General features: G+C 49.0%; 4 protein-coding genes across 4 annotated transcripts; 1 reads left to right on the top strand and 3 right to left on the bottom strand.

Moving 5' to 3' along the window:
- Positions 1–586: 586 nt before the first annotated feature.
- Positions 587–2,303, bottom strand: F4817DRAFT_331520 (thiamine diphosphate-binding protein). The gene is made up of 2 exons (XM_049302530.1): positions 1,561–2,303; positions 587–1,499 (listed from the first exon to the last, which is right to left on the bottom strand). The coding sequence occupies exons 1-2, from the start codon at positions 2,149–2,151 to the stop codon at positions 726–728; spliced, it is 1,365 nt and encodes a 454-aa protein (XP_049161126.1). The 5' UTR covers positions 2,152–2,303; the 3' UTR covers positions 587–725.
- A 1,348-nt stretch (positions 2,304–3,651) lies between these two features.
- F4817DRAFT_331516 (ubiquinone/menaquinone) lies at positions 3,652–5,382 on the top strand. Its single transcript, XM_049302529.1, has 2 exons — positions 3,652–4,181; positions 4,270–5,382. Exons 1-2 carry the CDS (start codon positions 3,847–3,849, stop codon positions 4,928–4,930), a joined length of 996 nt encoding a protein of 331 aa, XP_049161125.1. The 5' UTR covers positions 3,652–3,846; the 3' UTR covers positions 4,931–5,382.
- Positions 5,383–5,417: 35 nt separating this feature from the next.
- F4817DRAFT_331514 (uncharacterized protein) lies at positions 5,418–9,339 on the bottom strand. The gene is made up of 4 exons (XM_049302528.1): positions 8,879–9,339; positions 8,030–8,189; positions 7,859–7,970; positions 5,418–7,792 (listed from the first exon to the last, which is right to left on the bottom strand). The coding sequence occupies exons 1-4, from the start codon at positions 8,882–8,884 to the stop codon at positions 5,992–5,994; spliced, it is 2,079 nt and encodes a 692-aa protein (XP_049161124.1). The 5' UTR covers positions 8,885–9,339; the 3' UTR covers positions 5,418–5,991.
- Positions 9,340–11,400: 2,061 nt separating this feature from the next.
- F4817DRAFT_35224 (uncharacterized protein) lies at positions 11,401–14,585 on the bottom strand. The gene is made up of 2 exons (XM_049305203.1): positions 11,880–14,585; positions 11,401–11,822 (listed from the first exon to the last, which is right to left on the bottom strand). Exons 1-2 carry the CDS (start codon positions 14,340–14,342, stop codon positions 11,568–11,570), a joined length of 2,718 nt encoding a protein of 905 aa, XP_049161123.1. The 5' UTR covers positions 14,343–14,585; the 3' UTR covers positions 11,401–11,567.
- Between the last annotated feature and the right edge of the window lie 964 nt (positions 14,586–15,549).

Here is a 15,549-nt window from a genome sequence, read left to right as displayed (position 1 = left end):
TGTACTTAAGTATTCTGATGAGGTGAGAACTGCTGAGCAGGGGTGTGATTAGATCTTTACTACTTTTGTGCATGTACCTAGTATGTAATGCCCACCAAGCGATAACGTTGAGCCGTTTGATTATCAATATAAAAATTCACTTCTTGCGGCTCTTTTTGAACTGTCTACATTCTTATCTCGATGTTATCTTCAATAGTCAAAGTTAAAATTACACTATGTACACGCTTAGTTGATGTTTATACCTTAGGTAGGTAATGACCTAATGCTTGTGCTTCGATATTTAAGCAACACCAAGTTAAACCATGACATCACCGGTTTTTTTTTCTTACTTTCTTTCCACACTTAAGTCTACAACTCAACACATTCATAATACATGTTAGAAATTCTTCATATAAGCAGACTTGACAAATTAAGAGAAGTCCTTATGCTCTCCCAACTTAACCTAATTGGCGAAATCATATAAAATACACTATAAAAATTTGACATTCTCCATTTCTTTGTCCGACGTGGCTGACAAGCGTTGGTTGTCTCTCAGTATCTACCAATCAGTAGACAGAAATTTTAACATTTTGTTATTATGTACCCATAGTCATTCTTGTATGTTCTTTGCAATTCCATGGTATTTCAAAATCTAGTTACGAGAAATGTATTTGTAGCCTCCCAATTAGATACAGATGCTTCTTCTCCTTATATTGAAGGGTATCTCCCCAATCGTGGTAATTTACTCATGACTTTAAGCTGTTAATGCCGTCTTCATATTCGGCAAAATCGTACTCGTCTGGGTACTTCTCAAGATGGAGTTTCAGCTGCTCCATTTGGGCCTTCAGATCGGGGGTCAGCTCCTCGTAAACATCTTCAAACATAGTCCGGATAGGTGGCTTCTTCTCTCGTTCTGCCTCCGAGAATGCCTTCAGCACATCCCGCCTGATGCTTTCCCGAGCTTCTTTCTCTTTGGACTCGTCCCAGAATCCCTTTGCCTCCATGTACTTCCGTAGCCTCGCAACAGGGTTGTCCCGGCGTTTCCAATCTTCAACCTCTACTCGTGCTCGATATGCAAAAGAATCATCGGACGTGCTGTGGTGGCTAACACGATAGCTCATCGCCTCTACAAGAACTGGCTTGCCTCCATCCTGAAGGGCCATCTCTCTAGCTTTCTTAATAACCTCTCTAACCGCCCATAGATCGTTCCCATCCACTCTCACAGTGTCAATCCCGTACCCTATCCCTCGACTAGCAATGCCATCGCCTCGGTATTGTTCTAAGGTCGGCGTTGAGATAGAGTAGCCATTGTTCCGACATATAAAGATAACGGGACAGGATCGGGTTGCAGCGATATTCAATGCCGCATGGAAGTCTCCTTCACTAGCAGCACCTTCACCAAAGTAGACAGTAGCCACGCGGGGAGGTACAGTTGGATCATTGATATGTTGCATTTTAAGGGCATACGCAGCTCCAGCAGCTTGTGGTATCTGCGTAGCTAGAGGCGATGAAATTGTATGCTATACAAAAAGAAAAAAAGGTCAGCAATGAACTAATGAGACATAGATTGGCATAGCATACGATATTCAGCTCTTTACTTCCGTAGTGTACTGGCATATTTCTACCCTTCCCTAAGTCGTGCTTATTTGCGAAGAGCTGGTTCATAAAGTCTTTTAAGGTATATCCACGCTGTACGAAGAGCCCCTGCTCACGGTATTGGCAGAATATAACGTCTCGCGGGTCTAGTGCTGAAGCAGATCCGACACTAATAGCTTCTTCCCCAGCCGACACCATGTAAAAGCTTATACGACCCTGTCGCTGCGCGTCGAACATGATCGGATCCATTATTGAGACGGTTAACATATCTCTATATAGTTTAATAACTTCCTCATCGCTAAGATCTGGCTTGAATGAATCGTCAACGATATTGCCATCTTGATCGACCACTCGGTATGTCGCTAAGGCAGGGTAATCGGAGGGCACGACAAATTTAAGATCGCTGGTGAATGCGCTTTTTACGGCGCCAGGGAAGGACACATGGCTCGACCCTAGGCGTTGCGATATGCTACTAGCTAATCGAGTAGGCTGTTGGAAGCTAGGAGAACGGGGAGCGCGGAGTACAGAGCCCGCGGCCCTTCGTAAGGACGCTCGAGAGAGTACTTGTGACCTCATTTTAGCTAGATCATAGCATCTTATAGATTATTCACCAGCGCAAATTGCAATTGGGCCTTGTATATAGTGAGGAAGTAAGATTTTGTAGCAAAGAGTTAACCCCATAGTCAGTCCCCCGACATTCCAGGTGAGACGGGATTCCGAGGCTAAAGACGTCACTTAAGCCGGCGTAAAGCGAAGGGTCTAGACCGAGGGAAAGCTAACTTCCCCAGCTTTTCGAATTCATTACATAAGCCCAAGCATAAAATGACTTCTCCCAATAACCTAACCGTTACCTATGTATCTAGGTAGCTATAGGATTATGTAATACTCAATTGCATTCAATCAACAGTTAAGTTCCAGGTTCTATTAGACGACAAGAATAGATTGTTTATTACACAGATAATACACTTTTCTTGGTATAATAGTCTTCATATGATAAGATCTAATTGTAATATTGGTATTTTAGGCAAGCTTTTAAGGACTACCTATTATATTATTTCGTTGACTCTTACCACTACTTCCCATTAGAGATGAACATACTATACCTACAAGACCCAGCCATGTGACAATATAAACAATCAAGTCCGAGTACAAGAAAAACGTAAATGTATCTGCAAATAAATAACAAATACCTAACGCACCGAAGAATTAAGTTCACCCACGTATACGTACCTATCTAAGGTACAAAGTGACACTCCCGACATTGGCGTCGCTCGAGAAACCATGTGCGCGAAGTCTGGTCTAAACCGTTGTCCTCGATGTACATACTACCATAGCAACAGCCCTTTACCGCATGAATCTTGCCAAAGCAGCAAACTTCTTAAGCAGAGAATAAAAAATAAAAAGCAAAGCTTCATCCTAGGACCTACCACCCTCTCTCCATATCGTACTTGCCTTACAACAACACAACATCCAACCCCAAACAAAACAACAAATAACCACCCCAAACCCCCAGCCCAAAGCACCACTATCCTAGGAAATGTCGACAATGAGCGAATCCACCGCCATCGGAATCATAGTCATGATCCTCGTCCCACTCCTCGCAGTCCTAATATGTTGGGGCTACTCGGCATCCGAAAAGTTCGCCGCGCTGATGAAGCGCTCGACGCAGCACCATCAAGCCCACGTGCGAGCACAGCGACACGCGGCTCAAGAGCAGCAAGAGCGGGACTCGTCTATCGACGCCGCGGTTGCGGTTTAACGAGGTAAGTACCTATCTAGGAGCTTTTGTTTATCCATACATACCTTATACATTTGTTCGTTGCGAGAAGCACGCGTCTTGGATATATGTATGTAATGTCATTGAAGATGGATGGATAGTCCCATTTCAGCCAATCATCTCAAATACCCCAGACACCAAGCTAGATGTCTTGGCGTCAAGCCCAACATCCTGGACCCAGAGATCGGGATTTATGTCCCAAAAAGGTCAAGTCTGACAGGGCCAGCCCACTGTGGCTAGTGTTCATTCGCGGAAGCCACCCGAGTGACCCCCACATAGGCTAGGTACATGGGAACATGCGGAACGGAGATCGTCGTACCTAATCGACCGTCCGATCCGCAGTTTTTTTCTGCCCGTAGCTTCTTCACCTCGAGCGGGCCGGCTGCGTTTTACCTCCTACCTGTCTACTTGAGATTAATTAGCTACCGCTTCTAACATACACCCCCAGGACACCCTCCTCGAACCCAGGCGACGGCCAAAAACAGCGCAGAACCATGGCCGTCCGCCCGCAATCAGTCCTGCGCGCAGCTGTACGAGTATCAAGACCGACCTTTTGCTCTTCCTCCCGCCATGTGCGACTATTCAGCACAACGATACATAACGCACGACCCGAGCTCTCTCAAAACTCTACCTCTACCTCCCAAGCACACTCCACCACCAATAGTGGCGCCAGCAGCAGTAGCAGAAATAGTACAACACACTTCGGCTTCCAAGACGGCCTCTCCGAGTCCGAGAAGACGGAGCGCGTGGCCGGCGTCTTCCACAGCGTAGCCGAGTCATACGACCGCATGAACGACCTTATGTCATTTGGCTGGCACCGCGTCTGGAAGTATGTATTATCCTTTCTTACCTCCGTCCTAATCTCCATCACAAGAACACAAAGCCTATAATCCAAGCTAACCCCATCCCACCACCAGGGACCACTTCGTCTCCTCCCTCAACCCCGGCCTCTCCTCCTCCGTCCCCCCCAAACCCCAACGCATCCTCGACGTCGCCGGCGGCACAGGCGACATCGCCTTCCGCATGCTACACCACGCACACGTACTCAACCACAACCCCGACGTCCACGTCACCATCTCCGACATCAACCCCTCCATGCTAGCAGTCGGCAAGCAGCGCTCCCTCTCCCTGCCCGCCTCCCAACAAGCCGCCCTCTCCTTCCTCGAAGCCGACGCGACGTCCTTCCCCCCCGCCGCCGTCCCCGACAACTCCCTCGACCTGTACACCGTCGCCTTCGGCATCCGCAACTTCAGCAACATCCCCGCCGCCCTGGCCGAAGCCCGCCGCGTCCTCAAGCCCGGCGGCGTCTTCGCCTGCCTCGAGTTCAGCAAGGTCGCCAACCCCCTCCTCGACGCCGTATACAAGCGCTGGAGCTTCAGCGCCATCCCCCTCATCGGCCACCTCGTCGCCGGCGACCGCGACTCCTACCAGTATCTCGTCGAGAGCATCGAGCGTTTCCCCAGCCAGGCCCAGTTCCGCGACATGATTAAGGACGCCGGCTTCGTTGTTGGCGGCCAGGGCTGGGAAGATCTGACAGGTGGCGTGGCTGCGATCCACAAGGGTATGAAGCCCCTGTAATCCGATCTCGTCCGGGTCCCGCTTGTAGATCGGGAAATGGGGGAGGGGAAGACCTTTTGTACATACACTACCAATGTTCCGTACTTACTATGTACTCCGTAGAGAAAATAGGCCCGTGACGGTACCGAGGCCAGGTAGAAAAAAAGGTTGGACGGAACTGAGCAGGGGTCAGAGTCTGGGTTTATTGTACCATACATAATACAGCGCAAGTGCGCGTGGCTTGTAGATTCCCCCCTTTAAGTAGCATATGCGACATAACCATTGCACGGAGTTAGGTTGACAAGGGAGAGAAGCTCCTGAGGCTTATTAATGGCACGGTTCGCGCTACGAGTCCTCACGTTCAAAGGACCTACATCGGCTTAATCATAGATCCCCTAATTAAATCTACCAGAAGAGGCCTCACTCAACCTTATCTACGAGTTATGACCCCTTTAGATCAGACCTTAGTCCCTACGAGCAGTGGCACAAATATCATAACTTTTCAGGATTCAATTCATTCGGTTGTATTAGCAAAAGCCTATAACAACGTCCGATCCAATCCGATCCTGTCTGGTCTGTTTCAGTCCGGACTAGGCTGGGCAAGTTCAGGGTACGTCCCTACGAACAAGCTCCATAGATCGAATCATCATACGAGCTAGCCATCAGTATCAGCGCGAAGAAAAAAACTATTCATCTCAGTAGGTTAGGTCACCGAGAGAGAAACGAAGAACGTTCGTACGAAAGTACGTTGGCAGATTTACGTCGGTGCAAACCATATACATCCGTCCATCCGTCCGTTCAACCGTTCAAATCCCTGGCCTCGTCTCACTCCCCCCTTCCCCCTTCCCCTTTCAATATGACGAAAACGACACTTGGTATTTTCTTTTCACTCCGAAACTCTTCCCTTCGCAGGCCGACAGATTCTCTGAACTCCACCTGGTTAACGACTGAAAAGTTGTGCTTCGCGGAAAGGATGTGCCAGAATACAAGCAAAAAAATTGTTATCCCGCGCCCGGCTACGCGAGGTCATTAGTAGAATATAGGTGACAAAGTGGGTAAAACCGTTACGTCGGACGATTCCTCTACGAATCGCCACCGGGAGCCGGGGAGGCGCTGCCGCCCTCAGCTTTGCCTACTCCTCCACGGCCGCCCCTGCCACCCCGGCCGCCACGCTCGCCTCGGCCTCCCCGCGCTCCACCTCGACCACCACGTTGGCGACCGGTCTCGGGACCGCTCTCACCACCGCTAAGAGTACCGCGGTCACCGGCGCTTCGGTATCCGCTTGCGTTATCTCTTCCTCGGCCACTACCCCAGGTCCCTGCTCCTCGGCCGCCGAATGTCTGCTTGGATTCGCGGGGTTGGAATATCTTCACTAGGGGTCTCGATCGGTCCTCGGAATGGCGGACCTTGAATTCGTCGGCGAGACTAGAGTAAGCAGCCTCCCGATCCTCGATACTGTGGAAATGAACAACCTTATTGTTGCTATTGTTTCCCCATTTCTCGATCTTGGAGATCTTGACCTTGTGCTCGTCAGGGAATATCTCCCGAGTTTGCTCGTCACTTTGGACATTCATAACGAAGAGCCCGATGATGCTATCCGCAGAAGCCCGAGGAGCCGGCGATGGTACAGTTTCCGGTCCGTTGGTTGATCCATTAGCACCTGCAGGCTTGTCGTTCTCCTTTCCAGCAGCCGTGCTAGGAGCTGGGGATGAGGACGTCGGCTTAGGCGTGGCAGGCTTAGGTGGTTGGAGAGGCGTAGCTGCGGTAGGCTTTGAAGGTTGCGCCCCAGCTGAGGCGTTTCTTTGAGAAACAGCGACGGGAGGTGCAGGCGTCACAGAAGTCGCAGGAGCAGCGGGGGGTAGACCGCTGCCGCCAGCCGCCGGTGAAGGTGTGCCCTGAGGTATCGCAGTCTGTTGCTTGGCCCCACGGTGCGAAAAGTTGAACCCCTGTGCTCGCATCTCCGTACCAATGCGGCCATCTTGAATCTCCAGAGCTAACCAACCAAATGCGGCGTCTGCCAAGTTGAAATTCCACATGTTCTTGAATGCACTTTCATCAACTTGACCTTGTGCGCCGGGACCGCCGACCGGGCCACCAAAGGGGTTTCCACCAGCTGCGGTTCTAGGCATCTTGTCAACCAGCTCAAGTGCGTTCCTAAGCAAATTCTGCTGGGCTTCATTTTGTTGGATTGCCGGCTCAACTTCGCCCTTGACAGTCTCCCATACATCGCTGAATGAGGCTTTAGAGGCGGCAAGTTTACCACGGTAGTGATCCAGGGTTGGGTTAACGCTAAATTCGTTATAAGAGCTACCATATCGGAAATGTAGGCCGGCCGAAATAGAAAAGTCTGCCTTGAGGCTAACTGATAGCTGATTCAGTATACCTTCGCGAGCGGGAGAGGCGTGCGTAATGAAGATGCGAGTCTCCGTAGGGTCATAAACACGGTTCGCAGTATCAACCAGCTCGCCCATCTGCAGCAGGGTAGTCCACATAGTGCCTTGTCCACCTGCAATAGTAGTTCGGCCTTCGCCATTGTCAAACAGCTTGTGCATGACGACCGCACCGCCGAGGCCAAGAAGTCGGAGCTTGACGCCGCCGATTTCCAAGAGCATGGATCGAGCCTCATCAATAATGTGCAAGTTCGGTACCTTGTACTCGCCAGATCGGAATTTCTCCAGCACGCGTACATCTTCGCAGGCACCCCAAACAGTGTAAACCGGAACCTCGAGTCTGATTTGTCCGCTGATGAGCATAGGCAGTTCGGATAAGGGTAGATCCTGAGGGTTGAATCGCGCCTTAACTGAGCCCGGTCCGCCTTGACTGATACCCTTCTTGACTTCCTCGGAGATCAACGGCGAGTATTGAGCGACATGCTTCAAAGTCCTATTTCACAATGCAGTTAGAATACCGTTCAACTCATAAAATCAAAAGAACAAGTCCAAATCTTACTTCTCCGCAATGCGCTCTAAAGATGTGTCGTCGTAGAAGCCAAAGTCTCCAGTGTGAATAATATGATCGGCTCGCGCTGTCTTCGCAAGTTCGTTTAAAGATCGCAGATTACCTATCGGGGAATTATTAACTTCATTCCGCTACTAATCAAAATTAACAAGTTTATCTTACCTCGTACGTCGGCTATGCAAAGAACTCGAATCGGCCCAGACTGGATTACTCGGCCTTGATTAGGTAGGAGAGGAACGGCACCGGGCGCAGGTTGGCCAGGGTTCGGGTGGCTACTGGGAGCGCCGTTGGGCATATAGCCTTGGCTGTTGTAAGAGCGTTGCTGAGAACGGTTAGCCGTGAGTGATCGAGGATCATTTCTAGCTTCTGGAATGAGTTGGCGACCAGAGTAAGGCAGGCGAGGTAACTGAACACCGCCTGGGAACTGCTGATGAGGGCGATCACTACCGCCTAAGATAGTGTGGTGAAGACGATCAATAGCGCGATGCTGGTCGTGAGACTGGATGTTGGGTAGATTTGGGGGGACTGGAATAGGCATCATGAAAGCTGCTCCGTCCCGCAAGCCGTGCTGTGGGAGAGGAAGCATGCGATGCTGGTGGTGCTGGTGCTGGTGCTGCTGATGTTGGTGCTGATGCTGCTGGCAGTGCTCACAGTGTTGACAGTGCTGAATAGCGGGAAAGTGCTGAGGTGGGAACGGCTGCAGTTGCTGCTGCTGTAGATGTAACGGCAGCGGCAGCGGCAGAGGAGGTGGTAGAGGTAAATGAAGCGGATGAGGCTGATGAAGCATAGAAGCTTCAGGTCCACTAGGAGGCGCCATGACGTTTTGGGTGGGAGGAAAGGGAATACGATACATTACGAAAGCATTCGAAGATTTTGATAATAATCATGAGAAGGTATAATTCAAGTAATAAGTTCAAGAGTGATTGTTGAAGTTTAAGAAGGAAACTATCCCGTCTTTTAACGTGCAGGTTGTACGCGCATGATTGGGAAACAATTAGAACAAGCACTCACAGCCATGGACAATCAGTCTCCGCGGTAATGAGGGACGTCGAAGATGTGCCGAGAAGCAGTTGTCGTAGCCTGAGAGCCGTCACCGGGGGTTACCGTAAGGTATAGAATCGTAGAGGAGGAGGAAGAGTAGTCGGAGATGAGGCGCGTGTATGAAGACCTCGAGATGGCCAGGTGGCTCGACGACGTTTAACGAGTCGTAAGTTCAATGGCAAATGAACAGAACGGGTATCTAAAATGAACAATGTATCAAGAATTGATATTGGCACGACCTACGAAGATGCAAACTCGAGGTAGACGGCCGTTTGCCAGTAGAAATGTTACGTATCGGAAGGAGGTGATGAGTGAGGTCGGTAACTTTTTGGATTTTCAGCGGCGACAGCAAGTGTACGAAGGTTTGGGGCGCCGAAAAAGTTGGACTGGGGGGAGTTAAGGAACTCGCGACAATCACAAGCTTTACTAATTGTGATTGGTTAGAATATTCAGCCTCGATCCACTTGATCATTTGCATGTAGCGGGATACTCAAGAACCCGGTCATATATGGCGGGGGAGCAAGGTATAGGGTACTTGAAATATTTCTTAATTATCTAGTGCACGTACCTAATGCCTAACCTTACCTAACCTTACGTGTAGGTTAGGTACCTAAACCTCTTCATACATGTATGTATATTGAAGACATCTCTTGAATTATAATGTTTTCTATATTAAGCACGTATTTATATACCTAGGTGAATACTTATAGGTTAGACACCTATATGACTCGGTTGATAGAAGTGTCTAGATTTATATTCTTGTTACATCTATCAAACGCCCGTGTCACATTAGGTACGGTTGGTAGTACACAGCTGTGTGGATTTCTAGTTGTCTTACATACCCAATTGCCAGTTTTCCCAGAGATTATAATCGTAGGATGATTGTTAATTTATAAGTTTGGCGACCTACGAGGATATTTGCTTAACAAGGCAAACTAGAAAGGCTTCCGAAAATATAACTAAGTTATAAAAGTCTATAATTTAAAGCATAGGAGACTACAGTATACTCTGAGTTGTATAGGCCAGATAATAAGTAGGTACAGATTTACATATTTTACGAATTTATATTTTATCTACCTCTAGTCAAGAAGCAAAGATGCCACCCACTTAGAAGTGCTATATTCCAGAAAAACATATATCTAATAAACCCAGTACTTATATTAACGCGAAGCTTAAGGCCAATCCTAAGTCTATCATACAGTAAACGAAGACATTATCACACAAACCATCAGCGGAAATTAAATGAGAAATATTCCCCCCTATTGGTCCCATTTATTAGCCAGAGGAAATTACTTCCAACACATGTCCGAAATACGGGAAGAACTGCGAAGATTTTCCATTCGCAAAGGACCCGAAATGCCCACTATGCTGGAGAGGCAGCCTATCAAGTTTCCGTACTTCATAAATAAAGGCCGGATGCCTCATAACTTGCCGGAGTATAATCTAAGTTGACTATTGTTTGGAATGTAGAATTTCTAGCAAACGAAGGATCTAAGGTGTAACCCTGTCGTTTGCGGTACATCTAGGTACTTGGCCACGGGATATACATACATAATCTTTACAGGGCGGCAGAAATACACAAGTCCAACTCGCCAGCCATCTTCTTGACAACGAGGGCAGGTTTACTAACTAGATAGCATATCGTGTGCCAGCAGCTATCGTATTAGACCGCTGCGCTGTCTATGTCGAGAAACGGGTGTATGTATGGTATCGTTCAACCTATCTGGTTGAAACCACATTTAAGAACACCTAGACGACACAACCGTATGATATAAAATTTCATACCCAACAGTGTAGCACTATCCTACACATGGCCCTATTATCCTCGATGGACTTACCATGCCATTTATCGAGTGAATCTTAGATAAAGGCCAATAACATCGAAGGTACGAAGTGTTGTTCTGTAGTAGATATCCAACACTAACCCGTAATATCCGGTGTTGGTCTAGTAAACTCATCTCTTATCTCTAAGCATACCTGGGTAAGTATATGTACCTACCTTACTTACCTAACATATAACCGTACAGAGCAACAGTCCGCAAAAATCACATCAACATCACAAAATTCGCCATCAATCAAGCCGACATTACACATTTGTGCCCGAAGGCCGATTTAATTCTTATTATGATCCAGGGGTGCTATTCTTCCCACCCATTCCACGACACCACACCCACGTCCATACCCCATCTACGCTCTAGGTCAGTCCGTGCTATGCTTCGCTTCATCCCTAGAAACATCCTAGTAGATGATGCACTGAATATATGTATTCCCTCCCGCCCCTCAATTTTCTTTTCCTTCCCTGCCTTAGCTCGCGCCGGGTCCTAGCTGTGTAGCAGCAGATAGTCGAACAGACTCCGGGGAGCAAAAAAAGGTCAGTCAGTCAGTTGGTCAGTTCCATATCCCTGCTGCAAATGCCATTCAAAAATCCAACCTTGGCCACTAGTGATGCTGCCGCTACCCGCCCGAAAAGGGGGAAGCCCCGGGTTTATATGGATAGGAAAGGAGGAAGGATGTGTTGGTGTCTTTCGTCGGGCTCCTGATGGGCTGCCCTGCACGAAACCCGTAGCAAATACTTCCTGTGGCCGAAACTCCGAGGCAATGCACTGATATGGTCACTACGTCGGTGTGCTTGTTGATCTCCGTCTGATGCGTAGGGTTATCACCACATTTCTTCCTCTCCTGACTGTTGCTGCTGCTGTTGCTGCTGCTGCTGGCGGCCGTCTTCGTTGTGATGGTATTGTACATAAGTAGAGTAATAATCTTTATCCCCGTCCTGACTATTGTAGTCATCCTGATTGCCGCGACTCGTTTGGTCTTTGCTGTTGTGCTCATAGTCGTAGATCTCAGCTGCTTCTGGGTAATCTCCTGCTTCGTGCTGCATACTAGGATCACCGTATTGCTGTTGATTCGATGACTGAGGACAGAGGACAGGTTAGAGCTAAAATTCATCAGATTCTGTATGAGAACTCACTCGATGGTATTCAAAATTGTACTGATCCATGCTCTCCTGCGCTTGTTGCTGCTCCAAGTACTGCTGCTCTTGCTCGCGCCGCCGTCTTTCCTCCTCCTGTAATCTCTTCTGCTGAGGGGACTGGGGAACTTGTATTTGAGGATGCATCGCTTGGACCTTTGCTAGGTATGAATACATGAAATTACTAAGCAGGACTTGGCTATAAAGGGCACGGCGAGGATTGGCGAGCTTAATATGCGCCATTCGATAGATAGCTCGTTCCTCCAAGAGAGGGAACCTAGTCCAGTGATAGTCGACATCGGGCCGCAGGGGTCGGTATGGGGCAGGTTCTGGTGATAACGATCTTTGAGCTTGATGTTTCCTACTGGTCGAATCCCTTTCGCTTCTTCTCTTACTACTTCCAAAGAACGAGGCAAACAGCCCATCCTTTTCTTTCTTTTGATCAGTAGACTTTCGACTATCTTTCTTCCTCTCCTCTTCCAGCCTGCCGTCGACGCTTTCACGGTCGAGTAGTAGGCTCTCTCGTCCCTTGTGGATAGCTGTATCGATCGAGGTCTGTAGGACGTCGAGACGAACGTTGTCGTGGGCCTTCTCCACAAGTCCTTTAGTCTTGGACTTCCTGTTCTCATCGTCCTTCTTTTTCTTCTCCTTGTCGTCACTCTTGAACCACTTCCAGGATGTAGACTTGGACTTTTCGCTTTCGCTTTCGCCCTTGTCCTTTTTACCCTTCTTTTCTGGTTTCTTCTCCTCGGGTGTGTTGAATGTGGGAATAAAAGTCAGAGACTCGGTGCTAGTGGCGCTGCTACCCGGGAAAGGCGAAGGACTTTGCGACATGTCGTTAAGAGGTCGGTTAGAGCCACTCGGAGTCCTAGTTTGCTGTGTAGTCTGACCTGTAGCTTGCGGTTGAGAAGAGCTTTGGAGCGGTTGACCATAGTTCGGTCTTTTACTTGAACGCGCTGGAGGCTCAGCGGGTGCCGCTGGAGGTTGAGATAAGGGCTGGACAGCATTTCTTTGGGAGGACGATCGTTCCGGGAAGGGTCGATTGATTTCTATAGCTTGCGCTCCAGAATTATCCTCCTCTGCCATGGGCTGTTCGAGAATTTGTGGTGTCGAGCCCAAAGTCCCGATAGCATCAGCAGAGGATGTACGGGTTGGGCCCTCCGGCCTAGCGGAAATAGCTTGACTTGACTCCTGAAAATCCGGCTGCTCGGAGTCTTCATATAAGTCTGGCGTTGTATCTTTGGAAAAGGTTTGCTGGCGCCGGATAGGCTTTGACGGTCGCGAAAAGCTATCTGAGATGGGTTCTGATTGCACACGTGTTAAACCGTGCCCTGGTGGTGCCTCAATAGTCGATTCACTATCAGGCATTGCGCTAGAGTCTTCTTCGGCTTTCTTTGCTGCTATGCGCTTCGAGAAAGGAAGTCGGTCGTCGGACCTGAGCGAACCACTCTGCCGATTCTTGAGACTGCCACCTTTTCGATACGTGGTACGGGTTGATCGACGCAAGCCCATGCCTGGCGCAACGGGAAGTATGGGCATATCGTCCACATTTGGTACTTCACCCCCTCCATCTTGGCGTTGCGAGTCAAGAGTGAGCTTTTGAACAACTTTTGACGGGTCGTTTACCAAATCGTCGAGGCTGAGCTCTGGCGGGCCTTGCCCTGACTGTCTTTGAGACTTATTCCTCTCTAGCCTATCAGCACCATCCATATAACTTTCCGCGCCGTGACCCCCCGCATTGTCAATTTGCCTGGAGAGCATGGACTTCTTCCTCCGTAACCCGCCTGAATTGCTCCTGTCTAAACCATCTACAGAGAGCGATGAATCAGCAGACCTCCGTTTCATGGTTTGTACCCTCTTCTCAACGAAGTTCTTGAACTCAGTCGGAGCTAGCTCTGGATGGACATTGGCGGGAACCCATAAAAGTCTCGAAGGATCTGCTTCGTCGTCTCCTTTCGGTGCTATCGACGGCATTGCCATTAGAGACATTCCCTGGAAGGGAAGTAGGTCGGGGTCGCTATTATTAGAGACATCCATCGACATGCGCCGTAACGCTTGCAAGTTGCTTAGCTCTTGGGCAATATCGTTCGGATTATCAATATTGGTTATCGGATATTGCTGGGCATCTTCACGCATGTCGCGAAGCGTAGGCGACATGGGAGTGATGGGTGATTTCGGGCCTGACTCGTATGAGCTGCTTCTCGACGTTGTACTTCTCTGACTTGGCACTCGACCGGGGAGGGTTTGCGATTTCTGTACGGAGTTCCCATTCGTCGTAGGACCAGATGAGGTTTGCAAGCCAGTCTTATCCGAAGCGGTCCGGATAAGTGGAAGTCGACGCTCTTCTGGAGAAGGAGGATTTAGCTCGCGACGTTGAGTTATCTGCTCGCCACCGCCGGGAGCTGCGATAAAGCTCATAGGGCGTAAATCATTATTCGGGTAGTCGTCGTCATCGCCGTACATGGTCCCGATGGTCTCGGTTATGTGATGGGTCGGATCGGATATGGAAAGCTGGTTGGCATGGCCACGCCGGCTCGAAAAGCTTCCACCGACATCGCGAGGCCGTTGAGAGGTCTAAGGATTTTAGCACAGGTCAGTTGCGAATGGTCTCAGCACAGAAGGAATAGGCCAAGGGTGACGCAGGGTAAGGTAAACTCGGTGGTATTTGATATATGCTTCACGGGATGAAATATATGGTATTCCAAAGGCCGGTTCCAGGGTATGCGACCATGTTATCCTAGGTAGACAAAGGGGCTTACCATCATCGAGGGTGTACGTAGCGACCTCGTGCGAGGTCTAAGCCTCTAAGGGATCCCCTTATAATATTGTCGGGTTGCACGAAGCAGAATCTCGTCCGAATCGCGGCACTATCATGGAGGTGACAATGTCGGGCGGATTTCTAAGATCGCTGCTGACGTCCGATATCCAATAAAAAGATGTCCGGGATGCATGCAAGACGGTTCAGGAGAGTGTGGCCGGTCGGTTACGGTGTGTGGATGTAAGTATTACTATTGGAGCTGTTGGCAATATTTGCGTCTGGTCTCTCTTCAGTCGGGAATCGGGAATCGGAGGGGGTGGGTTCGCGTCGGGGAGAGGGAGGTGACAAGATGTTGTCGTTGTTGCGATTATAGCGTTTGGACGTGGACGTGGAAGTGGGAGCGGGATCGAACGAATATGGACATTAAGGACGTAGACAATAAACAGTTGACGGTTTGACGGTTTGACGGTTAGACGGTTAAGGTAAATAAAGGGGGCGGTCGGTCAAAGCTGCAAGTATAGAGTTGTTGGGCTCCGGAGTTGATGTTTATTAGGTAGACAACGAAGTTAGCGGTGCTTGGGTCCGAAAATATCATGACTTGAATGACCTGAAATCAAATATCATGGTCTCATCGCTATTAATCGCTCTTTTTCTTTGCCAAGTCATTCCTTAAATTCCTTAAATTCCCTAGAAAGAGAGAAAGAGAAAGGTCTAAAGTCCTACGGTGGTATTAGTGGTTATTCATATCCATCCATCCATAGGTTAGGTACATAAGATGGAAGGATAACCAATTCTTCTTCGCTTTCCAGTCCAGTCCAGTTATCGACGTCCCATTACGGTCCCTCTTTTAAGAAGTTAGAACGTTGCATTAGCGCCATCAGGAGCCCGGCGCCTGGCCATCGTTTCTTTTTT

This window comes from Daldinia loculata (genome assembly GCF_022478755.1).
Source record: "Daldinia loculata strain CBS 113971 unplaced genomic scaffold F4817scaffold_12, whole genome shotgun sequence".
NCBI classification, from domain to species: Eukaryota; Fungi; Ascomycota; class Sordariomycetes; order Xylariales; family Hypoxylaceae; genus Daldinia; species Daldinia loculata.
Note: the sequence above shows the minus strand (reverse complement) of the source record. Positions and strands in the feature narration are given on the sequence as shown.

Bases quoted from the DNA above. Each gene is read 5' to 3' on its own strand.
- F4817DRAFT_331520 (XM_049302530.1), bottom strand. From the start codon at position 2,151: ATGAGGTCACAAGTACTCTCTCGAGCGTCCTTACGAAGGGCCGCGGGC. The intron at 1,500-1,560 runs GTATGCTATGCC...CTTTTTGTATAG, and splicing joins GAAGTAAAGAGCTGAATATC to CATACAATTTCATCGCCTCT.
- F4817DRAFT_331516 (XM_049302529.1), top strand. From the start codon at position 3,847: ATGGCCGTCCGCCCGCAATCAGTCCTGCGCGCAGCTGTACGAGTATCA. The intron at 4,182-4,269 runs GTATGTATTATC...TCCCACCACCAG, and splicing joins GGCTGGCACCGCGTCTGGAA to GGACCACTTCGTCTCCTCCC.
- F4817DRAFT_331514 (XM_049302528.1), bottom strand. The intron at 7,971-8,029 runs GTAAGATAAACT...ATTCCCCGATAG, and splicing joins TTGCATAGCCGACGTACGAG to GTAATCTGCGATCTTTAAAC. The intron at 7,793-7,858 runs GTAAGATTTGGA...ATTGTGAAATAG, and splicing joins TTAGAGCGCATTGCGGAGAA to GACTTTGAAGCATGTCGCTC.
- F4817DRAFT_35224 (XM_049305203.1), bottom strand. From the start codon at position 14,342: ATGTACGGCGATGACGACGACTACCCGAATAATGATTTACGCCCTATG. The intron at 11,823-11,879 runs GTGAGTTCTCAT...CTCTGTCCTCAG, and splicing joins ACAATTTTGAATACCATCGA to TCATCGAATCAACAGCAATA.